This window comes from Scylla paramamosain, chromosome 40 (genome assembly GCF_035594125.1).
Source record: "Scylla paramamosain isolate STU-SP2022 chromosome 40, ASM3559412v1, whole genome shotgun sequence".
Taxonomy (NCBI): Eukaryota; Metazoa; Arthropoda; class Malacostraca; order Decapoda; family Portunidae; genus Scylla; species Scylla paramamosain.
In genome coordinates, this window is record NC_087190.1 from 5,793,001 (window position 1) to 5,820,958 (window position 27,958).

Sequence of the window (27,958 nt, forward strand, 5' to 3'; positions counted from 1 at the left end):
TTAATGGCATAAATAACAACACTTTATTTCCCGCTTGAAATTACCTATGTACTGAATCTTTATCATATTGTCTCTTCAGTTCTGACTGAGTTTCCACAAAGTTTTCTTTAGCTAATTTTTGGGCGCTTCCAAGCCTGTTCTTCATTTTTAATACATATTCACTATGAGTAACTGAATCATGTTCATCTAGCCAACTTTCCTGTAGCAGTTTTAGTGGTCCTCTGATATCTCTTCCAAATAAAAACTCGTAAGGTGAATGTCCAAGACTCTCCTGTTTCGTACTTCTGATAGCTTACATGACATATCCCAGTCACATGTATTTTCTAAACAAAATTTAGTCATCATGCTCTTGAGTGTTTGGTGAAAACGCTCAAGAGCACCTTGACTTTCAGGATGGTATGCAGAAGCTAAATACTGTTTTATGCCCAAGGTAGCCATGACTTGCTGAAAGATACCTGAAGTAAAATTACTGCCCTGATCAGACTGTACTATACGAGGTAGACCAAGCTGACTGAAGAACCTAGTCAACACAGGTATGATTGATTTGGATGTAATACATCTCAAGGGGAAAACTCCTGGATACTAGTTGTGGTACACATGATGGTTAACAAATATTCATTACCACTTGACCTTTTCCTGACCTCTAATCCTTCTGCTTATGCTGTCACCCTTTCTTCTCCGTTGGGCTCCTCCGATCACAATCTCATCTTTATCTTGTCCTATCACTCCAATCCCTTCAGGATCCCCTTAAGCGAAGGTGCCTCTGGCGTTTTGCCTCTGATAGTTGGGGGACCTGAGGAGGTATTTTGCTGATTTTCCTTGGAATGACTACTGCTTCCGTGTCAGAGACCCGTCTTTGTGTGCTGAGCGCATAACAGAGGTGATAGTGTCTGGCATGGAGGCGTACATTCCTCACTCTTTTTCTCGTCCTAAACCTTCTAAACCTTGGTTTAACACAGCTTGTTCTCGTGGTATACATGATAGAGGTGGCCCACAAAAGGTACTTAAGCCTTCCATCACCAGAATCTCATGCACTTTATATTTCTGCCCGGAGCCATGCCAAGTCTGTTCTCCAACTCCTTCATTAACAGAAAATGTCAAAACCTTTCAAGATCTAACTCCCCTCGTGATTTCTGGCATCTAGCCAAAAATATCTCCAATAACTTTGCTTCTTCTTCTTTCCCTCCTCTATTTCAACCAGATGGCACCACTGCTATCACATCTATTTCTAAAGCTGAACTCTTTGCTCAAACCTTTGCTAAAACCTCTACCTTGGACGATTCTGGGCTTGTTCCTCCCTCTCCTCCACCCTCTGACTACTTCATGCCACATATTAAAATTCTTCGCAATGATGTTTTCCATGCCCTCGCTGGCCTAAACCCTCGGAAGGCTTATGGACCTGATGGGGTCCCTCCTATTGTTCTCCGAAACTGTGCCTCCGTGCTTGCACTTTGCCTAGTCAAACTCTTTCAGCTCTGTCTGTCAACATCTACCTTTCCTTCTTGCTGGAAGTTTGCCTACAGTCAACCTGTTCCTAAAAAGGGTGACCGCTCTAATCCCTCAAACTACCGTCCTATTGCTTTGATTTCCTGCTTATCTAAAGTTTTTGAATCTATCCTCAACAGGAAGATTCTTAAACATCTATCACTTCACAACCTTCTATCTGATCGCCAGTATGGGTTCCGTCAAGGCCGCTCTACTGGTGATCTTCTGGCTTTCCTTACTGAGTCTTGGTCATCCTCTTTTAGAGATTTTGGTGAAACTTTTGCTGTTGCCTTGGACATATCAAAAGCCTTTGATAGAGTCTGGCACAAAGCTTTGATTTCCAAACTACCCTCCTACGGTTTCTATCCTTCTCTCTGTAACTTCATCTCAAGTTTCCTTTCTGACCGTTCTATTGGTACTGTGGTAGACGGTCACTGTTCTTCTCCTAAATCTATTAACAGTGGTGTTCCTCAGGGTTCTGTCCTTTCACCCACTCTCTTTTTATTATTCATTAATGATCTTCTAAACCAAACTTCTTGTCCTATCCACTCCTATGCTGATGATACCACCCTGCACTTTTTCACGTCTTTTCATAGATGTCCAACCCTTCAGGAGGTAAACATATCACGCAGGGAAGCCACAGAACGCCTGACCTCTAATCTTTCTAAAATTTCTGATTGGGGCAGAGCAAACTTGGTATTGTTCAATGCCTCAAAAACTCAATACTGAATTCTTTCTCTAGCTTCATTTCCGGTCACCATTAGCTTTGTCTTCTCCATGTTTATTTTCAGTCCCCTCTGCTCCATCCCTTCTTTCCACCTATCAAACATGTCAGTCACTTCTTCCCTTGATTCTGCTGTCAATACCAAATCATCGGCATAGAGTAGCTCTGACGGGCCATCTCCTCTTGCCAGTTTAGTAGCCTCCTCCATTACTGTGATAAAGAGTAGTGGACTAAGAGCTGATCCCTGGTGTACTCCCACTCTTATGTCAAAGTCCCTTGATGTTCCTGCCAATGTTTTCATCCTTGATCTTGATTCCACATACAGAGACATGACTGCAGTCATAAGCCTTTTTGGGCACTTTTTGTCTCCTTAGTGCCCACTCAATCTTCTCCTTGGCACTCTGTCAAATGCCTTCTCTGGATCAACAAAGACATGGAATAGCTTCTTCTTTTCACTGAACTTCTCCTGTATTTGCCTCATTATAAAAATTGCATCCATTGTCAATCTTCCTAGGCAAAACCCAAACTGTCAACCATCCACTTTTATCAGTTTCCTCAGCCTCTCCTCCAATACCTTTTTGAACAGCTTCATTCCATGTTCTAACAGTCTAATTCCTCTACATTTTCTGCACTCCAAAGCATCTCCTTTTCCCTTATATATTGGCACTGTCATACTATTTTTCCAGTCTTCAGGAATGTCTCCCTCATCAATTATGCCTCTAAACACCCTTGTTAATTCTCTTATAACACCCACTTTCTTCATTAAGTCACTGGTGATTCCTGTTGGACCCGGCACTTTTCCACTTTTCATTCCTTTCAATGTTCTGTTCACCTCTTCCTCTGAGATTTCTTCTATCGTAAGTTCCACCATATCCACATCTTCCAGGTTGTGTTCATTTTCCTCTTTTAACAGGTTTTCAAAGTAGCACCTCCACCTCTCAAGTATTTCTTCCTCCTTTATCTTGATAATTCTTCTTTCATCCTTTATATATTTTGCTCCAGTTACGTCTTTCTTCTTTCTTCATTTGTTTTGCAATTTTGAACATATCTTTTTGCTTCTTACTACTATTCCGTTCTACATCCTAATTTTCCCACACCAGCCTCTTTGCTCTGGCTACCTCCCTCTTAGTCTGCCTTGCATTCTCTTTATGTTCTCTCTTATCCTCATCATTCTGTGTTCTCTGCCATCTTTTGTATGCCCTTTTCTTTTCCTGCACCGCTCTCTGTACTGCTTCATTCCACCACCATGTTTCTCTTTTGTCTTCTTTGGTGACCTGTTGTTTCACCACAGACTTCCTTGCAGCCTCCAGAACATTTTTACTCAGTTCCTTCCATCCTCCTCTATTTACCATATTTTTCTGCTGCACCTTCATTTCAAATTGTCTTCATGTTTCCTCATCCTTCAATTTCCATTCTTTTATTTTCCTTTCGCCTCTCTGCTTCTTCTTTCTCACCAAGTTGGTAACATTTAAATATGCTCTCAGTAGGCGGTGCTGTGTTAAACATACCTCTCCTGGAATGACCCTACAGTCTCTTACCCATATTTCCCTTTCCTCCTTCAGTAGTATAAAATCGATTTGTGTTTCTGCTCCTCCACTCTTGTATGTAATTTTCTTCTCCCTGTCCTTTTTAAACATACTATTTATCACCCTCAGCTCTTTACTTTAGCTAAATTCCAGTATTCTTTCTCCTTCCCGATTTCTCATTCCAAATCCATAGATGCCCATGACTTCTTTGAATCTTCCTCTGTCATCTCCAATATGCCCATTTAGGTTGCTGGCAATGAGTAGTATCTCTGAGTCTGCCACTGTTATCACATTATCCAACACACCCCAGAAGGCTTCCTTTTCTTCCTCTGGTCTACCCACTTGTGATGCATATACTGAAAAAATATTCATGACTTTCCTCCCCATGACAATCTTCATCTTTATTATTCTTGTGTTTATCCTTTCACTTGTATCACATCCTCCACCAGATCTTCTTGTACCAACAATCCTACACCTCCTGCTCTCTTCTTTTCCCCCGCCCAGCAGAACTTGTAGCACTCCTCTCCGCAGCCGAACAGTTTGCATCCTTGTCCCTAGTATTGGACTTCCTGCAAGCAACAAATGTCCACTCTCCTCTTCGCCAACATCCCCACCACTTCCCCACTCCTGCCCACCATTGACCCCACATTTACTGTGCCTACCTGCAGGTCTCCTCCCTCTCGTTTATCAGGTTTCCTCAGTCCGGAGGTTCTTAGCAACCCCTGCCCACATAAGGGCTGCCGGGGACTGGGGGCCATTTCATGCATTTCAGTCATCATTTGTTGGTTGGTGCAAATTTTTATGGTAGCATGCCCTTGCTTACACCACCCACAGGTGTCGGCGGTGGGCCTACCCTTTGCCTATGAAGGGCATAAGCTGCAAGGCAGCAGGTGGTTTGGATTCAGTTTTCCTTCTCCTAGTCTCTGCCTAATGGAGCACACGCTACAAGGCAGCAGGGACCCTAGGCAGGTGCTACCTGCTACCGGGTCAAGAGTGGACCTGGGAGCAATAGCAGAATAAAGGGTAACTCCATCTTCCCTACAACTCCGAAAGTCCCCAATCAGAGCCTTGCTACCGGATGCAGTTTATAGTCATACCCATGTGTCCCCATGTACTCTGTGTGTTTAAAGTTATAAAACATTCTTTGTTCACATTTTCCATACCATTTATCATTCTATAGATGTTTATTAAATCCCCTCTCTCTCTCCTATTTTCAAGGGTAGGAATTTCCAACATTCTTGATCTCTCTTCATAGGTTGACTTACTCAACTCTGGAACCAATTTAGTGGCTGTTCTTTGTACTCTTTCTAATTTTATAATATTCCTCTTTATATGAGTAGACCACACCACTGCCACATATTCCAATTTTGGTCTTATCATGGAAATCAACAACTTTTTTTTATCATTCCTTCATCTAAATATGAGAATGCCATTATTACTCTTTTTAACAAATTCATTGTCTCTCCAGTAATTTTATCAATGTGTCTGTCCGAAGTTGAATTTTCAGTAATTGTTAATCCCCAATTCCATTTCCTCTTTTGATTTCTGTAACCTCACACCATCCATCTCATAATGATATTGTATTCTTTTCTTACTCTTACCAAACTCCATTACTTTATATCTACTTAAACTGAATTACATTTGCCAAGATTTATTCCATCTATTTATAGTCTTGCAGTACTATACAGTCATTTACATTTTCTACCCTTCTCATCAGCTTAGCATCATCTGCAAATAAGTTCATATAACTGTCTATTTCTTCATTTATGTCATTTACATATATTACAAACATTATCAGTCCCAACACTGACCCCCATGGGACACCACTAATTACTTTCAGCCAAGATAAATTTTGGTCTTGTATTACTGTTCTCATCACTCTATCATCCACTCCAATCTTCCAATTTTTCCATAATCTTTTATCTTCCATAGCAATCTTCAGTGTGGTACTTTGTCAAACACTTTCTTCAAGTCTAAGTAAATGCATGATGCAGCAATGCAGTGCTGCCACATTTAGAATTGAGTGTGTGTGTGTGTGTGTTTTGTCCTCACATTTGGTGTGACATGGGGATGCAGTGGAAAGTGTAAACAACATGGCACCTCTTGAACATGATCATGATGCTACAGGTGACTCAAGATTTCTGACCCAGGCCTCTTTTTCAAATCAATGGACAGATGGATAGATAGACCAATATTTTGTTTCTATTAACAAAACCATCCACATAATTTGTTGTCCAGTATCCCAGGCTTATAGACATAGATAAGAACTGTACAAGAATGCAGCAAGTCTGTACAAAGGCATTAAGAATCTTCATAATTAGCTGACGAGTCTACATGTAGAGGTCATGCATCTTCAGATTTGTGGCAGTCTTCAGATTTGTGTCAGTCTGAAATGCTCATATGCAAGGAAACCATATGTAGATGTATATCTGAGAGTTGGCAGTCTATATAAGGTGCCTAAAGCTAGAATGATGTAAGCGCCAAAAATAAAAAAAGGAAAAACAAAAGGCATCAAAGTTTTGCGAATTTCAAAATATGATACATTTTCAATGGACTGTGATAGAAAGTAATGCTTAGTATCAAAATATTCAGTAATTTATGCCCCTTATAAGTATTTAGTTGAATTGCATTATTAAGTTAGAATTAAATTACATTAAAAAAAAGTGACCGCATTTTTCTTCAGTATGATTTTGTTTAGAATATCACAGAACTACATTTAAACCATATTTAGAGCCCACACATTTTTTCCTATATTCTATCAAGTTATTTTATTTTCTATGTACTATTAGGAAAATCACAACCATTAAAAAATCTTCTTTTGTGAACTTATCAATTTCATTTAGCAAAAACATGTGACATACACATACCTCCTAAGATGAACACAAACAAAGAGAATGATACAAGCTTAAAAAATGTCACTGGAACAAACAAAAGCAAAAGAACTAATAAACATTATGAAAATATACCAGTATAAAGGATAATAGAATATAAAGAAATAGTCATCCAATCCTTCCAAAGTTCATGTAGGTTTCCCTCGTGTTTGTTTCCTCATCTTGAGCAATACAATGAAACCTCAGTTTTTTAACTCAATTCATTCCTGAATGCCATTCAAAATCCAAAATATTAAAAAACTGAAACAATTTTCCCCACAGGAATCAATGTAAAATAGATTAATCCATTCTCAGACACTCATCCACCATGTCATAGTGGATAATGACCGACACTCCCACTTCTAAGCTGGCTGCTCCACAATATTTCCAGCTTAGAATTTTTGTTTTATCCAGAAACGATATACTGAATAAACTTTGTGACACAGAACTCATCAAAAGATATTGTTTAGACCATGCTGGTCTTTATCACTGATCTAGTGAGGGAAGCCTTACAGAGTGACACAGAAAGGAGCAATCCTCTTACTGCCAAATTTAAGGTGATCATAACACTTAGGCATCTTGCTGCTGGGAAAAGCTACTGGGAAAATGCAGATGTGCAGCACTTATGGTGTTGTGAGTCATAGATAGAGCCACAGGAGGTTCAGGATAATTCCTGAGTGCCAAACCTTGTTTGTTTACATCAAGATTCTTCAAGTTCTTTTTTGTGATGACACAGAGAACTGTAAACAATTATATAGATAAAAAAATCTTAAATGAATCACCAGCTTTTGCCAAAAATATGCAAATATATTGTGTATAAAATGACCATATAAGCAAAGAACTTTGACCCACAAAGTAGAATGATATCTCTGGGCAGGCCACAGTTGCAGGTTGGCTTTATCTCCAAATGGAGAGACACACTATACTGGGTTACTGTTTTGTTTGTTTGCTTCTCTCTTCCTCTGTGTGTGTGTGTGTGTGTGTGTGTGTGTGTGTGTGTGTGTGTGTGTGTGTGTGTGTGCATTCTCTCTCTCTCTCTCTCTCTCTCTCTCTCTCTCTCTCTCTCTCTCTTCCCCCTTCCACCCTTCTTCACCATTCCCTCTCTCATCCTTCCCTCCCTCCCATCTCCCCTCACCCCCATCTCTCTCTCTGTGTGAAAGTAAGATCAATCCTGAGAATTGCTAAATAGAATGCAAATGACTGAGAATGAAAATGGAGTCATACAAGAGAGTGAAAAGAGCGAAAAAGGATGAAGCGTGAATAACGTGGAGTAAGAGGGAGAGAGGGAGGTATCACTCCCTAGTTCCTTATCTCTAACAGATAAAGGGAGGGGAGGTGACAGGGAGGGAGGTTTGAGAGTAGAGGAAAGAGGAAGGGAGAGGAAAGGAACAAGGGAAGGAAGGAATGCATTGCTGAGTAGAGGGAGGATGTGAGGGAGGGAGGAACTTCATAGCTTGGGAAGGAGAGTAAATGGGGCAAGGAAGTGGAGGAAGGGTGAAGGAGGATGATGGGAAAAAATTTGATGTAGAGCCTAGTCATGGTGAAAGGCAAAAATGGCCAGTGATCACTAGAACGCATTAGAAAGGATGCATGCCATGAAAATTCATGATTATATGTATAAGTGATCACAGCAGTTTAAGGGTTAAATTGATTTATTAATCTATTTTGGATTTTTTTCTATGTAAGATGTTTCTGGTCTATGGCAACATTTCTTAATAAAAACATACACTGAGGGCGCCATTTCCAATAGGGTATAGTCTGAAAAAAAATTATCCAAAATTGAAGGAGTGTCTTGAAACCTCCCTCTTGAAAAACTTCATCAAAGGTAGAAGGAAATGCAAAAGCAGACAGAGTTCCAGAGTTTACCTTTAAAAGCAATGAAAAACTGAGAATACTGTCTTTCATTAGGGAGGAGTTGTAGGGAGTGAGTTGTACCATTTACTAGTAAAAGGAATGAAAAACTGGGAATACTGATTAAGTCTTGCATTAGAGAGGTGAAAAGAATAGGGGTGAAAGTAAAAAGCCCTCTGTAGTGAAGCTGTAGGAAGAGGGATGACATATGCAGTTAGCAGATCAGAAGAGTTATTAGAGTGAAACTAGCACTAAAAGATAGCAAGATAAGATTATGTTGAATTGATGGATGGAGGAACTGGGTCTTTGAGGCATTGAACAGCACTAAGTTTGCTCTGTCCCAACCAAAAGTTTTAGAAAGATCAAAATCAAGCATTCAGAGGCTTCCTTGCGAGTTATTTAACTTCTGAAGAGTTGAATGCCCATGAAAAAACATGGGAAAGTGCATAATGGTATCATCAGCATAAGAGTGAATAGAGTAAGAAGTTTGGCTTAGGAGATCATCAATGAATATATAATACGAAGATACTGGATGACAGGATAGACTCCTAAGGAACAAAATATCATGTCATTAGATGTAAATCTTCTTTATATTGCTTTAATTTCCAATTTTAGCATAGCATACTGAATGTATTTACAAAATGTTTTCTTTATCAGACACCCACTAATCATGGAAAAGAAATGCAAGAAGAAAACATATAGGGAGAGGACTGAATTTGCTCTGCTAAGTTCTTTAATTGATGTACAGGAAAAAGGGAGCTCCATTAGCTAAGCTGCTAACAAATATGGGGTTCCAAAAAGCACATTTACTGACTATTTGCCAAAAGAAAAAAAAAAAAAAGAAAAGCAGGTATTTCAGCTAGGAAATTAGGCAGTAAGACAAGTCCTCCCTCAAAATATGGAAAAAAAAGCTGGTTGATTACCTACCACACTGGTCTAACATTTTTCATGGTGTAACACCCAAGATTGCAAGGCATCTATGAATATGCAATTCCCAACAATACTGATGTACCTAATTCATGGAAAAGGGATGAGTCAGCAGAGAGAGAGAGAGAGAGAGAGAGAGAGAGAGAGAGAGAGAGAGAGAGAGAGAGAGAGAGAGAGAGAGATATTGGTTCACTAGTTTCATGGAGAGGCATGGCCAGCTTTTTCTTAGAAGTCCTGAAGCCACTAGTCTGGCTAGAATGACTAGTTTCAACAAAACAAACATAGATGTCTTCCAGGCAACTTCCAAGTTAGAGAAGGTCTTAGTGCATTACAACCTGAAAAAATCCAGCAATTACAATTTAGATGGAACTGGATTTGCAACCATTCAGAAGCTCATAAAGGTCATTCCCCAGAAGGCTCATCAAATTGGTCAGGTGACATCATAAGAGCATGGAGAGTTGGTTACAATGGTGGGGATTATGTGTGCCAATGGGCATGCCCTGCCTCCATACTTTATATTTCCTAGAGTAAGTTTTGATGAAGTACTTATGATGAAAAGTATACCATTCGTGTGCAACAGGCTTGTTCATCCTAGTGGTTAGATGACAAGCAAGAACTTTCTGTACTGCAACATTTTGCTGCTAACACTACTTTTAAAGCCTTTCACCAGTCTTGGCATTCAATTTCACCTGATGATCGGTGATTTTGTACTATTAAACACAGTGAGAGGCTCCACCAGGCTTTCCTTCACCTGGGTTGACATTTGAATCGTATTGGAATAGCCTGGCAGAGAAAAGTATCAATATTTTTAAAATTCAAAATATAACATTTTCACTAGATTCTGGCATTTCATGAGTTAGAAAACAAATTGTAATTTTTTCTTTAAAAAGTGCAGTTTGGTATTGAGAACAGCAAATATTTATTTAATTCTTTGAAGATTGTCAATGCTCCAGTGGGAAGTCAAGACACTTCTAACCTTCCTGAGTTATTTACATTTCAGTTGCCATTATTCAAGTTTGGAGATAATTTTCATAAAACATATGTTGCCACCAGTGTCTTGATGATGGAATCCTTACAGTGAGCTATATTAAAGAGGGGGTTGAAATGCTCAGATATTTTACAATGAAATAGATATATTAGCATTACCACATGCAAGCTGGCAGGCGTCTTGTAATTTCCATATTTTCATATGTTCTCATGTTACCATTTTGCCACTTGCTTTCCTCTAAATTGCTTATATTATTTTTGAAGTCCATTGCAGTAAATAAGATTTTAACTCGTTTGTTACAGCTTCGGAGTTATACTTATAGTTCAAAGTTTGTTTCAAAGGTTATGGCCAGGGAAATAATTTACTTTTTATTTATTTATTTTTTATTTTTTTATTTTTTTTTATGTAGAAGGGACACTGGCCGAGGGCAACAAAAATCCAATAAAAAATATGCCCACTAAAATGCTAGTCCCAAAGCACTAGTCAAAAATTGAAGGATAAGCATCTTGAAACCTCCTTAAAGGAATTCAAGTCATATGAAGGTGGAAATACAGAAGCAGACAGGGAGTTCCAGAATTTACCAGAGAAAGGGATGGATGATTGAGAATACTGGTTAACTCTTGCATTAGAGAGGTGGACAGAATAGGAGTGAGAGAAAGAAGAAAGCCTTTTGCTCTCTCCTAAAATAGCGTGCGTGTAAACAAACAGTGGTTGGGTCCTGCTCTCATGTTTTAGTGGCTCTAGACTGACCTGTTGGCTGCCAACACACCAAGACCTGATAAAAGGCGCATAAGATCAGTAAGAACGTGCTGGTTTAGTTTTTGAATTGTGAAGTGTCTGGACTTAGTCGTTTTTTTTAGCTTGTAAGAACTGACGCTACAGTCTAGACCTTCCCTTGACAAAATTTTCCCGGTCTGCGCATGCACACTAAGTACTATAGTGACGTCATCGATACCAACATCAAACCTAGCCACTCGGGTAACCCATATATATACCCAATATCCACACTAGAATATAATACACGCAACACGCCTCAGCTACTAGACCACCAGTATGGGAGGTAATAATGAAGATACTGTGTCCCCTAGTACATCTGACAAAAACCCAAAAAACTTAACAGAATCGGAAGGGAGGCAGCAAGCAGCACAGGTGGCGACACCCCACCTGGCAACACCGCCCGACACAGTGCCAACTCTAATGCACCCTACGAGGGAATTCCTCGATAAAAACTATTTCAGGTCCGATCTACAGAAATGATGCCGTGAGCTAGGTATTAAAAATATCTGGACAACTAAAAACCAGTTAATAGAAATGATATTGGAAAAGCTACAGCCAGAGTCCGGAGATATGGAGTCACACCCCTTATCAAACAGCGACGTTACACCGACACGCTCCTCCCAAAACCAGCAGGACACCGCGGCCAATCACGAGGACAACGCCGAGTTTGAGGATCTGAGTATTATGCAGGACACCATGGCCAATCAAGAGGACAACGCCGAGTCTGAGGATCTGAGTCTTACGCACATGGCGAGGGAAATTAAGATGATTAAGTCGAAACTGGCAACAAAAGAGATGGAGATAGACTTGTTAAATACTGAAGTGAAGGCAACATATAACACGATCGAACAACTGCAACAACGTGTGACTGAGTTGGAACATCACCAGTGTGATAACGGAGGAAACCAACACACTGACACCTGCCTCCTCCTCGGTGACTCCAACTTACGCTCCATCTACAACTTCGACCTACATCACAGCAGCTCCGTGAAAACCATCCCTGGTGCCAACATGGACCTACTCAAATGCTGGGTCAGCGAAAAATTACATAAATCTCCATCAGTATGTATCATCCACTGTGGCTCTACTGACATACTTGAAGAACACTCATCGGCAACAATACTTGACAACTTGGGTTCTCTCATAAGTCATTTGAAGGAGAAAAACAACACAATGAAAGTGTATGTTTGTCAAGTCGCACTATACTCTACACAGAACGAAATTCAAGAGAAAATTAGATCCTTCAATGACCATCTTGCCACATGGAGCAATACGAACGGTATACCAGTCATCGATACCGTCCCTATATTTACACTTGGTACCGGTGAACTTGACGACCTCTGCTTTGACAAGGGGACGAACTCAAACTTCTGGCTCAACAGACTGGGGGCCATAAAGTTATTATCTACAATCAGCAGACAGTGTCCTCAACTCAAGCTGTGTGATAATTGGGATATTAAAAGAAAAGCACATGCATCTACAATACAAGCAAATGAGCGGCGTAGCAATGGCCAAGCCCAAGACAACACAAGACCAGCCCCACCACTACCTTCCCTGAGCGCTAGCATTCCTGCCAACCCAACAACCACCCCACTCGCCTGTCTTATAACGCACCTACAACTCCTACGCATGAAGTATTTCTCCTCAACGTACTACATTCACCTCACACAGACCTGCATCCCATCGCCCACCAACTGCACCTGCCGCATCTCACTACGCTCCCGGAAGAACAACAATGAGACAACAGTGGACTAACGAAAATGTAAGGAGAAGCGAGCGTAGCTCCCACAGCTATGCTGCAGCCCTGAGCAGTGTGGCTATAGCACGTAACCATACAGCCCACAATCGTTCCCTTGTTCACCCCTCAGGCAGGAGGGGTCGATATGGGGAAAACTCACTACCAAGCCATACACCTTCAGTACGCCGGGAACATGAACACTATTCAACCATAGATGTTTCCCAGCGTCACCAATACGATAATGGAGGACATACAGACGCGTTTAGAGACATAGTGCACAACAACAGACTTCAAAACGGTAAAGTTGGATGTTACAATTGTGGAGAATTTAATCATGTACAAGTAAATTGTAGGTTCGATCACAAACTGTCGTGTGGCATTTGCAGGCGCCTAGGGCACAAGAACCGCCTGTGTCAATATTACACACCATAGGACAACGGCAAAGAAGTTATAGCTGCTGTAGAAACCAAAGGAAATTTTTTGACAATTGAACATGTAAACACTCAGTCACTGTTGGGAAACATGGATGTAATAAGACTGTTAGTAGAAGAAAGAAATACTGATGTACTATGTGTAAGTGAATCGTGGCTCGCTCCCAATTCTACGGATGATTTTGTCAAGTTACCAGGTTATAAGATTTTCTGTCGTGATGGTGGACGCGGTGGTGGTGTATGTATTTACGTGAAGGATATTTTAACGACTAATGTGATTAATTTTAATGCTCCGAGGCAGGAGGGAGTTGAGGACTTATGGGTGACAGTACAATGTCGGAAATTACCATCTATCATTGTAGGGTGTTTACAGACACCCTAAGGCCCCAGTTACCTCTTTTAACTATATACAAGACATTTTTAAAATGATTGTTTTAAAAAAAATAAGGCATTATATGTTTTAGGCGATTTTAATGACAATTTACTGGATAAGGATAATAAAATGTCTAGGCTTATAAAAGCCAGCAAATTAACGCAGTTGGTCAACAAACCGACTAGAATTACCCATACGTTCTCGACACTATTAGACCTTATCATCACCAGTAAGCCTAGTTCTGTGCTCATCTGTGACGTTGTCCCGCAGGAGGTAGCAGACCACAACCTCGTCGGCATAACTGTTGACATTAACAAACCTAAGAGGCTGCCAATGATTAAAACCTTTCGCTACCTCGGTAAATATACGAAAGAAGATTTTTGCTTTAAAATACTTGAAAGTAGGGAACATTTTAATAAAATTTTATACACAGACGATGTCATTAGGCAGGTTGAGATATTTACTTTTAATTTTATTAAATGTTTGGACGATTGTGCTCCTTATGTAACGAAAGAAATTAAACGACCATTTGCACCATGGATGATGGATCATCTACAGGAGATCATAAAACTTAAAAATGAAACTCGAAAAAAGCTTAGATTTGACAGACAAAACGCTGCCCTTCAGGATTAGTATAAGCAAGAGAAGAAGCAAATCAAGACACTCATTGATGAAAGTAAAAACAAGTACTACAGTAATAAACTTAATGAAAATAAAGGTAATGTTGCAAAGACATGGAAAACAATAAGAGAAATAATCCCCAATTCTAAACACAATGCCAGTAATTGCAACTTTGATAATGAAATTACTAAAGCTAATGATTTTAATAAACACTTTGCAGATGTTGGAAGAAATACTTATGAAAAAACTCAAGAGATGCTCCATGGTGAAAATGTGATGCTTTTCAATGATATGATTAATACCCTTGATGGTGACAATAATTTTAGACCACAACCTGTTGACACTGACACTATAATTCTTAATATAAAGGGACTTAACGACACAAGCTCAGTAGGCTCTGATGGTATTCCTTTAACTTTCGTAAAAGACTCAGTCTGTTATCGCATTCTATCTAACTTGCATTGTTAACACTTCCATTGTCACAGGTATCTTTCCTACTACTTGGAAACATGCTGTGGTAGTTCCACTCTTTAAAAGTGGTGATACTAATGATTTTAATAATTACAGACCTATTTCTCTTTTACCCATTCTTTCTAAAATTCTTGAAAAAGTAGTTGCTAGCCAGCTCTCGCATTATTTGGAAACTAATAAACTCTTGTCTAATACGCAGCACGGGTTTCGTCCTAGACTGTCTACAGAAACTGCTCTTACTGTCGTTACAGATAAAATTTATGATAATATGGACTCAAAGAAAATCTCTGTATTGACTTTATGTGATCTATCAAAAGCCTTTGACAGTATCAGCCACGATAATTTATTAAATAAGTGCACTAAGCTTAATATTGACAATTTTTGGTTTGCAAATTATATTCAAGATAGATCACAATCCGTTTGCTTAAATAATACAATATCTAAGAAAGAAAACGTATGTTACGGGGTTCCACAAGGCTCAATTCTCGGCCCAATTTTATTTTCTATATACGTCAATGATCTTAATGAGAAAGTTGAGACATCTTTGATACAATACGCGGATGACACCCAATTCCTCGAAGCTGATACTGTCGAAAATTTTGATGAGCTCATCTCCAACACTGAAAATGCATTGCGAAATATAGAACTTTATTTCCTAACAAATGGTCTATTATTAAATAACAAAAAAACGCAATGCATCTTCATTGGAAATAGGCAACTGTTAGCCCATGTTCCCATTTCTATAAATTGTAATGGAGTACATATATACCCGACTACGCATGTAAAAAATTTGGGTCTATTTTGACAAATACATGTTATTTGATGTGCACATTGCAGAATTAAATACTAAAATAATGGGAACATTAATGTTTATTGTACAGTCTTTAGTGCTTAGCCTCATTAATTATTGTATTTGTATCTGGGGTTCTACCAAAAAAACTCTCATTCATACTGTGCAAAAACTACAGAACTTTGCTGCTAAAGATGTAACTGGAGGTGCAAGAAAATATGACCACGTGACTCCTATCATAAAAGAACTAGAGTGGCTGACTGTGAAAGACAAATATTATTTAGAGAAGTGTACTACAGTGTATGAATCAATGAATGGACTATACCCAGACTGGTACCTGAACCTTCCCACAGTCAGAGATAATACAACCACCACAACAAGACAAGGAAATAACCTGTATATAAAAAGAAATAAAACAGACACTGGTGACAGGGCCACTAAGGTGTGTGGGCCCAAGTTATGGAATGAGCTCCCTCACTATATTACCACCTCCGGAAGCCTACACAGTTTCAAATCTAGTCTTAGAAATCTACTGTTAAATGTGTTGAATTAGGTCTCCACATTTGTATTTATTTTTTACACTATCTAGCTAGATTTCATATTTTAACATTTCTCCAATATTTTAATTTTGTTTCTAGTCTTATTTTAGTTTTAGCTTTATTTTAGGTATTATTTTATAGTATTTTATAGTTTTTCTCGTAGATTTTATCTCATCATTTTAGCATTTATGGCCTTACGCTAAGTTGATGATGTAGCTACATTTGCTTTCTTATTTTACTTGTACTTGTGTATGATCAAATGAATAACCATGTTTCATGGAATAAACAATTTATTATTATTATTATTATTATTGTGCAGCAAGGCCGCGGGAGGAGGGGAGGCATGCAGTTAGCAAGATCAGAAGAGCAGTTAGCATGAAAATAGCAGTAGAAGACAGCTAGAGATACAACACTGCGGCAATGAGAGGGAGGCTGAAGACAGTCAGTTAGAGGAGAGGAGTTGATGAGACGAGAAGCTTTTGATTCCACCCTGTCTAGAAGAGCTGTATGAGTGGAACCCCCTCAGACATGTGAAGCATACTCCATACATGGATAGATAAGGCCCTTGTACAGAGTTAGCAGCTGAGGTGGTGAGAAAAACTGGCGGAGACGTCTCAGATTGTCTAACTTCGTAGAAGCTGTTTTAGCTAGAAATGAGACGTGAAGTTTCCAGTTCAGATTATAAGTGAAGGACAGACAGAGGATGTTCAGTGTAAAAGAGGACGGCAGTTGAGTGTCATTGAAGAAGAGGGGATAGTTGTCTGGAAGGTTGTGTTGAGTTGATAGATGGAGGAATCGAATTTATGAGGCATTAAACAATACCAAGTTTGCTCTGCCCCAATCAGAAGTTTTAGAAAGATCAGAAGTCAAGCGTTCTGTGGCTTCCCTGTGTGAAATGTTTACTTCCTGAAGGGTTGGACATCTATGAAAAGACGTGAAAAAGTGCAGGGTGGTATCATCAGCATAGAAGTGGATAGGACAAGAAGTTTGGTTTAGAAGATCATTAATGAATAATAAGAAGAGAGTGGGTGACAGGACAGAACCCTGAGGAACACCAGTTAATAGATTTAGGAGAAGAACAGTGACTGTCTACCACAGCAGCAATAGAAAGGTCAGAAAGGAAACTTGAGATGAAGTTACAGAGAGAAGGATAGAAGCTGTAGGAGGATAGTTTGGAAATCAAAGCTTTGTGCCAGACTATATCAAAAGCTTTTGATATGTCCAAGGCAACAGCAAAAGTTTCACCAAAATCTCTAAAAGAGGATGACCAAGACTCAGTAAGGAAAGCCAGAAGATCATCAGTAGAGCGGCCTTGACCAATATTGGCGATCAGATAGAAGGTTGTGAAGTGATAGATGTTTAAGAATCTTTCTGTTGAGGATAGATTCAAAAACTTTAGATAGGCAGGAAATTAAAGCAATAGGACAGTAGTTTGAGGGATTAGAACGGTCACCCTTTTTAAGAACAGGCTGAATGTAGGCAAATTTCCAGCAAGAAGGAAAGGTAGATGTTGACAGACAGAGCTGAAAGAGTTTGACTAGGCAAGGTGCAAGCACAGAGGCACAGTTTCGGAGAACAAAGGAAGGACCCCATCAGGTCCATAAGCCTTCTGAGGGTTTAGGCCAGCAAGGGCATGGAAAACATCATTGCAAAGAATTTTAATAGGTAGCATGAAGTAGTCAGAGGGTGGAGGAGAGGGAGGAACAAGTCCAGAATTGTCCAAGGTAGAGTTTTTAGCAAAGTTTTGAAGGAAGAGTTCAGCTTTAGAAATAGATGTGATAGCAGTGGTGCCATCTGGTTGAAATTAAGAAGGAAAAGAAGAAGAAGCAAATTTATTGGAGTTATTTTTGGCTAGATGCCAGGAGTCACGAGGGGAGTTAGATCTTGAAAGGTTTTGACACTTTCTGTTAACAATGGAGTTTTTGGCTTGTTGGAGAACAGACCTGGCATGGTTCCAGGCAGAAATATAAAGTGCATGAGATTCTGGTGATGGAAGGCTTAAATACCTTTTGTGGGCCACCTCTCTATCATATATAGCAGTGGTTCTCAAACTTTTTCATGAGCAACCCTATTTGGAACATTTCATTCCTTCGCAACCCAGAGTAAAGTAAAGAGAAAGAAAATGTACAATGATATATACACTTTATTTTGGAAAAAAATAAATAATGCGTACAGCTTGTGTACACCAGTCAGAGACACCATTACGTGGGGCCCAGGAGGAGGGAGGTGGGGGGAAGATGAACATACATAACAAAAGTAATTTGTGGTTAAAGAAGAATAATTCAATTAAGTAACTGAAATACACTGAAACACTGAAAGCATGATAATGTTCCTGTGTCCCTGCGACCCATCAAAATTGATCTCGTGACCCACCTTTGGGTCGCGACCCATAGTTTGAGAACCACTGATGTATAGCACGAGAACAAGCTGTGTTAAACCAAGGTTTGGAAGGTTTAGGTTGAAAAAAAGAATGAGGAATGTACGCCTCCATGCCAGACACTATCACCTTTGTTATGCACTTAGCACACAAAGACAGGTCTCTGACATGGAAGCAGTAGTCATTCGAAGGAAAATCAGCAAAATACCTCCTCATGTCCCCTAACTAGCAGAGGCAAAACGCCAGAGGCACCTTCGCTTAGGGGGATCCTGAGAAGGGATTGGAGTGATAGGACAAGATACAGATATGAGATTGTGATTGGAGGAGCCCAACGGAGAAGAAAGGGTGACAGCATAAGCAGAAGAATTAGAGGTCAGGAAAAGGTCAAGAATGTTGGGCGTATCTCCAAGACAGTCAGGAATACGAGTAGGATGTTGCACCAATTGCTCTAGGTCGTGGAGGATAGCAAAGTTGAAGGCTAGTTCACCAGGATGGTCAGTGAAGGGAGAGGAAAGCCAAAGCTGATGGTGAACATTGAAGTCTCCAAGAATGGAGATCTCTGCAAAAGGGAAGAGGGTCAAAATGTGCTCCACTTTGGAAGTTAAGAAGTCAAAGAATTTCTTATTTGTTATTGTTGATACCTAGAAGTCTTTTTTTTTTTTTTTTTTACCAGACAACTGATAATTCTTATATATGTCATCATGTAAATATTTTTTTCCAGTTCTTATGTTGCATCAGACTATTGATTAATTTAACTTATGTTAAGATAGGTTATGCCTGGCTACATTAGGCTATCTGAAGTACAGTTAAGCTACATTAGTTTTAAATTATTTATGTCAAGTATAATTATTGTATAAGGCTAAAATGTCGCATAGTTTTGTCAGAAAATTTATGTTGCTTAAGATTTCAGGATCCATAATTAAAACATATCATGCATATCATTGTGATGAAAAATTTATGTTTTATTCAATGATAATTTTTCTCCCTTTATGTACAGGTACTGTTGTATTTTGTGATTAGACACTGGAACAAATGTTTTACTCAATGGTAATTTTTCCCCCTTAATGTACAGGTACTGTTGTATTTTGTGATTAAACACTGGACAAATTTATGTATTAACAGATTATAATAATAATAATAATAATAATAATAATAATAATAATAATAATAATAATAATAATAATAAATGGTTTATTATTTAGGCAGTTAACAAACTGAAAATGTACAGTGGGGGTGGGGAAATACTTAACATTAATCCTAAAGGTAAGTCTAATCTAGAAGGGACTATTGATTGATGGCTTGCACCATGGTGGGAATCGCGCTGAGTCAGTACCGGTCCGTGCGCAGCGCCTTTAGGGGCGTTATCTTGTGGTGTCTGGTGGCACGGACCGGGCAAGGCGCGTCAGGCGGCAGCATGCGTCTGAGACATGGATGATGCAGTAGTCCCCTTCCAAACTTCTCCAGAGCCTCTCGGTGCCTGGTGGATAGTCTGGACAGACTCAGAGTGGTCAGGGCTACTTCATAGGTGGTGTAGACAAGGCCAAGGATGACCCTGCACGCCCTTTTCTGCACACTCTCCAGCTGTAGCTGTTGAGTGTATGTGAGGGAGGAGGACCACACTGGGGAGGCATACATGAGTTTGGGGAGGATGAAGGTGAGGTACACCCCCTTAACTCGTCTGTCGGCATCCCCAGCGACCTGAGTCTGCGCAGCATGTACAGCCTATTATTTGCTTCTTGCCATGTTGACTGTAGCAGATGTAAACAAATTAGGGTTTCCCATGCATTTTTCCATTGCTGATGCACTAAGTCAAGCAGGAATAGATGTTAGTGCTGGTGACCACTCACACTTGCTCACCCTGGTGATCACCAACCTTGGTGAACTTTGGGTTTTCAAAGTAAGGACTTCCTCACTGTCTTGATTGCCTGGCACAGTTTCACCAGGTGACTGCTAGTACTGGCAGATGGCTTAAAAGTACGGCCTTAAGCACTCTCAGGATAACAAAGCCTATTGCTTTAATTTCCTGCCTATCTAAAGTTTTTGAATCTATCCTCAACAGGAAGATTCTTAAACATCTATCACTTCACAACCTTCTATCTGATCGCCAGTATGGGTTCCGTCAAGGCCACTCTACTGATGATCTTCTGGCTTTCCTTACTGAGTCTTGGTCATCCTCTTTTAGAGACTTTGGTGAAACTTTTGCTGTTGCCTTGGACATATCAAAAGCCTTTGATAGAGTCTGGCACAAAGCTTTGATTTCCAAACTACCCTCCTATGGTTTCTATCCTTCTCTCTGTAACTTCATCTCAAGTTTCCTTTCTGAACGTTCTATTGCTGCTGTGGTAGACGGTCACTGTTCTTCTCCTAAATCTATTAACAGTGGTGTTCCTTAGGGTTCTGTCCTGTCACCCACTCTCTTCTTATTATTCATTAATGATCTTCTAAACCAAACTTCTTGTCCTATCCACTCCTATGCTGATGATACCACCCTGCACTTTTCCACATCTTTTCATGACTTTCAACTTTGCTATTCTCCACGACCTAGAGTGGTGCAACACCCTACTCGTATTCCTGACCGTCTTGGAGATACGCTCAACATTCTTGACCTTTTCCTGACCTCTAATCCTGCTTATGCTGTCACCCTCTCTTCTCCGTTGGGCTCCTCCGATCATAATCTCATATCTGTATCTTGTCCTATCGCTCCAATCCCTCCTCAGGATCCCCAAAGCGAAGGTGCCTCTGGCGTTTTGGCTCTGCTAGTTGGGGGGACCTGAGGAGGTATTTTGCTGATTTTCCTTCGAATGACTACTGCTTCCGTGTCAGAGACCCGTCTTTGTGTGCTGAGCGCATAACAGAGGTGATAGTGTCTGGCATGGGGACGTACATTCCTCACTCTTTTTCTCGATTTAAACCTTCCAAACCTTGGTCTAATACAGCTTGTTCTCGTGCTATGCATGATAGAGAGGTGACCCAGAAAAGGTACTGAAGCCTTCCATCACCAAAATCTCATGCACTTTATATTTCTGCCCGGAACCATGCCAAGTCTGTTCTCCAACTAGCCAAAAACTCCTTCATTAACAGAGTGTCAAAATCTTTCAAGATCTAGTTCCTCTCATGACTTCTGGCATCTAGCCAAAAATATCTCCAATAACTTTGCTTCTTCTTCTTTTCCTCCTTTATTTCTACCAGATGGCACCACTGCTATCACATCTACCTCTAAAGCTGAAATCTTCGCTCAAACCTTTGCTAAAAACTCTACCTTGGATGATTCAGGGCTTGTTCCTCCCTCTCCTCCACCCTCAGACTACTTCATGCTATCTATAAAAATTCTTCGCAATGATGTTTTCCATGCCCTCGCTGGCCTAAACCCTCGGAAGGCTTATGGACACGATGAGGTCCCTCTTATTGTTCTCCGAAACTCTGCCTCCGTGCTTGCACCTTGCCTAAACCTGGGACGATGACAGAATCTCAAGAGGCCATGCCCCCTCCCTACTGTACTCATACGTCTGGCAGCGGTATCTGTAACATGATTGATAATTAACCAATGTATTTGAATACACTAATTACTAGTTTTCGCTTCGTAACATATAATAAGTTTACCGGAACTCATATTTAAGTTTATCATGTGTAATTCATTACACTGATACCGTTATCAGAGTTCGGAAACTTTACATTTCAGGTGGATCTTCAATTATGTATGAAACAATGTTTTACGATATTGGCGGCAAGCGCTCAAGCCGGGCACGCTCCTGAGCCCTGTCGCGCCAGAATCGTATCAGAAATATAGTTTTCCTTTTCAATTGGAATGATTGTAGCATCCTTAGCTATCAGTTCAGTTTTGCCTAGAGATAAGTTGACTGATGTTCCATTTTCTGTTGCTGCCTGCACTGAGAAAATGTCATGGGCAGAGGAAGGCACATACAAAGCATTCTGTAATAAGCCTTTCTTCAGATTTCCATTTACATTGTACACTTTTACCAAGGTGTCACCTCTTCCTTGTACTACACCACTTGCTCTACTTCCATCAGCTAATTCAATAACATGGTTTCTTGGCTCAAACTTATCGTCAAATCTGGTGAATTCTGACTTATCAGTAATTCTGTGAGTAGTAGCACCACCAATAAGGTATCTTTCGCTGTAGGATCATATGATTGCACAATAGTCTTAAACAGAAAATCGTTTGTATCATCTTTCTGGTTAGGTATAAGTAAGTTTTCTTGTACATTGCTTATTGAATTTACTGTACTTTTTCTCCTACAAAAATCAGTGTTATGGTTACTACACTTACAATGGTCACACCACCTAATGGACTTGACCTGGTCTGTCTTTGCTTCTACAATGGAAACTCGTGCCCTTCTTTCCCACATACATAACATGATATTTTTCCTTGTACCTTATTATTCATCTTCATCATGCTGTCTCTATTTGGGTGATTACTGGTATCACTAGACTTCTCTGACTCCTCGAAGTTTCTCAAGGCAGCCTTAAATTCTGCAAAAGTGAGTGACTTCTCCTTCTGGGTGATTACTGTACTAAATGTCTTGTAATTTTGAGGCAAACCTTACTGCAACATGGCAATCAGCAACCTAACTAACATCCTCTCCTGCTGTCTTCAGTGAAGTGGCTGCTGTCTCTGCTGTAATCATATGCTCCATCACCGTCTCAGCATCTGCATCCATCTTCAGTGAACAAAGCTCCCGGTATAATGATGTAATCCTTTGCTAGTACCAATATAATTATTCCTTAAAATCTGCATCGCCTTCTTGCCATCATTCTCTGCATCCCTTATGATGAGGTTAGACTTTTGTCATCAAGAACTTGCACCAATTCAGTAAATACCTGTGCATTCTTCTCTCCATCAGGGGTCGACTCTGTCAGCACCTCGTGAAATTCTGTACCTACAGATATCCTCCCATAACTTTACCTCCCATAGGTCATACTTGCTTTCTTCACCATCAAATAACAGACGTGTACTGGGTTCATAACCTGTTGAACTTCTGCCAGACATGGTGAATTAACACAGGAAACAAGGAAGAATCAGACACCCATGGCCAGTAGTGACTATGCTCTCAGAGCTGGAGCGTCTCACTACTATAGTGTACATACAAAAGAAGGTGCCAGGTTACATACGATCAATAAAGAGTCAACACTTTTCCAATAAAGGATAATAAAAATAATAACAACAAAAATAATAATAGTAATAAATATTCCTAAGAGAGAAACTTAAATTTACTGTACTTACATCTTAACAGTAATTAATTCAAAGTACATGCACTTGGACCCAACCCCGGTCACTAGTGAGCAATCAGATTAAATTAGACTGTCAGTACAGTACCGTCTTCTTTCGGCCGTCCTGTGTTGGATGTTTAGGTGTCTGTTCTGGCGGACGTTGGAGAAGGGGATCTTAGCACTGTCGTGGGCAAACTTGCGACCAGCGCTCGGTCTCCCCGTTTGCCCGATATGGGTTAGCTTTTGGCTCCTGTGGCCCTTTTAATATAACATTATTATATTGTTGCACGTAGTGAGATAGAACATTGAAGAGAGAGAGAGAGAGAGAGAGAGAGAGAGAGAGAGAGAGAGAGAGAGAGAGAGAGAGAGAGAGAGAGAGAGAGAGAGAGAGAAAGTACAGTGGGGGCATGAACGTGTATCGGACAGGTGGCCAAGCGCCCCATGAGTTTAGTGTAAGATTTTCATTCAGAACATAGTCATTCCTCTTTCACATTTAAATTTCTATACCTCCTGTTGTTCCCCCTTATTGAGGCCCACATATTATTTAGTTGAAAAGTTCATTTTGCCTTTAATCCCTAAAGGGCGGGTGGTGTCAATAGCTGATGCAACGTAGAGGGCGGGTGGCGTCTATAGTTGACCAGCATTTTGGGGGCCTAATTTCAAATTTCCGCTCGAATTTTTGTGCCTGCGAACATCCTTTCCTCACAACGATGTCTCCCTCTAAGCCTCAGTACCCTACAAACCATAGTGATGGTTATGGGGGAAAATAATTCTTCCTCTAATTCCTCGAATGAAGATAAGCAGTCAGTGACTTCCACTCCACTTAAGGGGAAATTTGTTCCCAAACATCCTCTTAATGAAAATACTATTGGGAGAGAGAAGTTACTCTCTCAAGTCTCGAAAGTGGTTTTACCGGAGAAAAAATAAAACAATTCTGTGTTTCGCTCATGTACATCCTCCCAGCTGTTAGTTACATTTTTTTTCTTGGGTGTTGTAAGTGGCAGACAGCAATACTATTTCCTTTAGTGTGTCTACAAAATGATAGATTTAGGCGTTCATGTGAGTGAGTGAGAGATATTGGTGAGCGAAGAAGAGGATTGGGGTCCACTGGCTGGGGCCCCAGCCAAGCCGCTGCTTGGTACGCAACCATTCAAACACAGGCTGAGAAAGCGCTGAAAGGTACTTCACCACTTCATCACAGAGACACCATATCACCTAGAGAATTCGGATTTGCAGGAGAAGGAAGAGGAAGGATTGATTGATATGTGTGATGCTATTACATTTTAAGTAATTGGTCAAGGTAGTGTTGAAAACTGGTGATGGAAAATTACCAATTTTTGCTAAATTGTCAAAACTAGTTCAGCTGAGAGGGATGCCCGTGAGGAATGTCCCTGTAAAGTTAAAGTAATCAGAATGCCTCCAGCCTCTATAGTCTGCTCTCAGTATTTTTGAAAGATAGCTGTCTCTGTTGTGTAAGCTGGCATGAATGATGCGAGCGGTGGGCAGGGTGGGATGCATCCCCGTTCCTCCCCCTCCCCCTTGCATGAGTCATTTCATGTGACGCTGTCTACTCGTACTTTGTCCAGTCAAGCTGAGACCGTAAAAGAGTGAAAATGCATGGACGAGACAGAAGAGCTAGCAAGAGATTGAATAATATGCATAGAGTTTTGAGCATGTGAAGTAGATAGAATTGTATATAAGATAGTAGCAGTGCCGCACTGCCGCCCCTGCCATCTTAAGTAGGTAACACACCAGTCTTAGGATTCAATGGGTGTGTCATGCCAAGCCAGACTCTTTGGGGAGTGATGAGTCCCTCCTGGCTTATCTCTGCTCTGTGTCTGGCATTAGTGTGCCAACTCCCCGGGAAACGAGACCGGGTTTTGGGGCGTATTGGAGCGGTCCCTTTGTCTGTGGGCTGCTTTTTTGTATCTGTGATGTCTTGAACATGTTGTTAAATGTTACTGGGCTTCAGTGTTCTTTCAAGGCTTCTGGGCCAAAAGGATTACCGTTACACTGCTGTGCAGTAAAGTATGCTCCTTTCCCCATTCCTTGAGTGGCAGGTTTGGTCTTCTTGAAAGCTGTAGTATCCAGCAGGATGAGATATTCTATGAACATGGGTGGATCTTTGTCTTGCTGTTTGTGAGGGAGGTAGTTCCTAGAATATTGTAATTCTTATGTGCTGTTGCTTGTAACTGTGCCTCCTAGAACATGGCCATCAATTCTTTCCCAGCTGTTGGAGAGGAGGTGAAACAGGCTGACAACATCATTCGTGTAATTCACCACAGGAGGCCAGAAGGACGCTCTGCACTATATGGTGTAGGAGGCAGTGCAGGGAGGCTGACCCAAGTAGTGGCAGCCGAGAAAGGAGCGGAATCTTGTGTTAGGACTGTCTGTTTAAAGAGTGCAAGAGACCAGCAGGACCTTGTAATCCATAACTGGGCCCCGCATTCAAATGTCTCAGCTAGCCTTATGGACTGTGGCTGTGGCCGCAGCTGCGTGTTCCACTGCTCGGTTGTTATATTTTACCAACGACAACATGCACACATTGGAGTTTTGGGGAATGAGAACGTTGGCTAAAGAAGTGACAACTCCTTCCAGCCTTGTTCCACTGTGTGACATGTACTCCTCTATACAGGTGGCAGTTCTTGCCAGTTGGCAGGCAGGTGGGAAACTTAGGTTGCCATCACTAAGATGGTGGAGATAATTTCTTTTGCTTTTCATCCATGGACCTACTCGTATGTCATGTGCAGGAGAGCCTCTCAGAGACTGTACTCCAGATGAGTCACAAGTGTCTTACTTATGTCTACCTTATGCCCTGGGAAACAGATCCTTAATGTGATGACTACTTAGTCCCCTTTATAGTGCAACACTGGTGGAGCTGCGAGAGCGATACCTTCTTCGTTGCCGCCGCGGAGATGGGACTTTCCAGATCTTGCTGATACGTGGATCACAATCTCATATCTGTATCTTGTCCTATCACTCCAATCCCTGGTCCTGATTGTAAATACGTCCTTTACAGTAACTGATGTTCAGTGTGGCTTGATGGATTCAAAAACTGCATCAGAAGGGCATGGTAGATGGAGGAACATCATCGCCTGTGTAAAATTTTTATTTCGGATCAAGACACCTTTGCCATATTTCTTGATGTTATTTGTAGGGAGTATTCCAATATCCCTTTCTACATACTTGGCAGCGTGAATAAAGTCTCCTCGACCTTCCCTATAATATGCTACAAACCAGTAAAATGTAGGTGGGTGGCGAAGTTTGGGAGCTCATTCTTCAGCATCATCAAAGACATTAGGACAATAATCATTCTCGCTGTCAGCTACATTGCTTGATCGAATGATTTCAGCAGTTAAGTTGTTCTCTCCAAGACGCAGAGAATTTATTGCCTAAAGACCAGCTTTGGCAGCAACGTCCAATATAAATGTCACATAACACCGATTGGAGAGACAATCGTTATCATATTTGAGATGGATACGGGGAACTGTTCCGAAAGGCATGGGAATTGAGTGAATAGCACGGTATGACATGGAGGCATAGACATTATTGATCACGATTCAACAACTGACAGTTGACAGGATTCAACAACTGACCGAAGGCGTCTTTCACTTTGGGAAACAATAGCAGGGGGAGTACAAGATTCCGACTCCCCAACACCACCACGACCAGAGTGACGTCTCGAAGGCCTGGTCGACCGCCTCTCGAGGACCAGAGTTTTTATATTTATCCATATGGATACCATAAAAATAAATTGGCTCCAGGGAGCTAGGGAGACCGCCTACTGGGACAACAAAGCGAGCGATCTCGTCCCCATGGAGGCCACTCATTTTAAAAAGTGGCACCTCATGATTCGAAAGTTTGTCCATCACGGAGCTAAGACCTCCCCCCCACAACGCATCCCAGCCCAGACACCCAACCATCCAACACAGGACGATCTCAAAAGTTCTGGAATGTTGACCCGTACTGGCAACCTATAAGTTTTGGAACCACTCACTGGTGACCTTGCTAGCATAGGTAGCCCTCTTTCTCTTAACTGTAAGATCTTACATCGACAATTTATTGAATATGGAAAAAACTGTATACCTTAACTTCGAAGAAGGGCAAGACTTTTCCAATACAAAGGCTTTTCCAGTCCTGTGTAACAATGCAGCCGATACCAAAGGAGGCAAGTTCCGTCATTCCCCATAAGTTGTATACTAATGCCTCCACCTGAAGTAAAAATAAAAGTTAACAGAATG

At 40.7% G+C, this 27,958-nt stretch overlaps 1 protein-coding gene and 1 long non-coding RNA gene across 2 annotated transcripts in view; one reads left to right on the forward strand and one right to left on the reverse strand.

The window, feature by feature from the left end:
• Positions 1–27,958, forward strand: part of LOC135092761 (uncharacterized) — a 72,235-nt gene that overhangs the window by 2,471 nt on the left and 41,806 nt on the right. The gene's annotated exons all lie outside the window — the stretch shown is intronic.
• Positions 25,471–27,958, reverse strand: part of LOC135092760 (uncharacterized) — a 72,652-nt gene continuing 70,164 nt past the window's right edge. Inside the window, exon 7 of the mRNA XM_063991445.1 lies at positions 25,471–27,929. Within this exon, the coding sequence (XP_063847515.1) occupies positions 27,777–27,929 (153 nt within the window). The 3' untranslated portion in view covers positions 25,471–27,776. The remainder of the gene's footprint in view (positions 27,930–27,958) is intronic.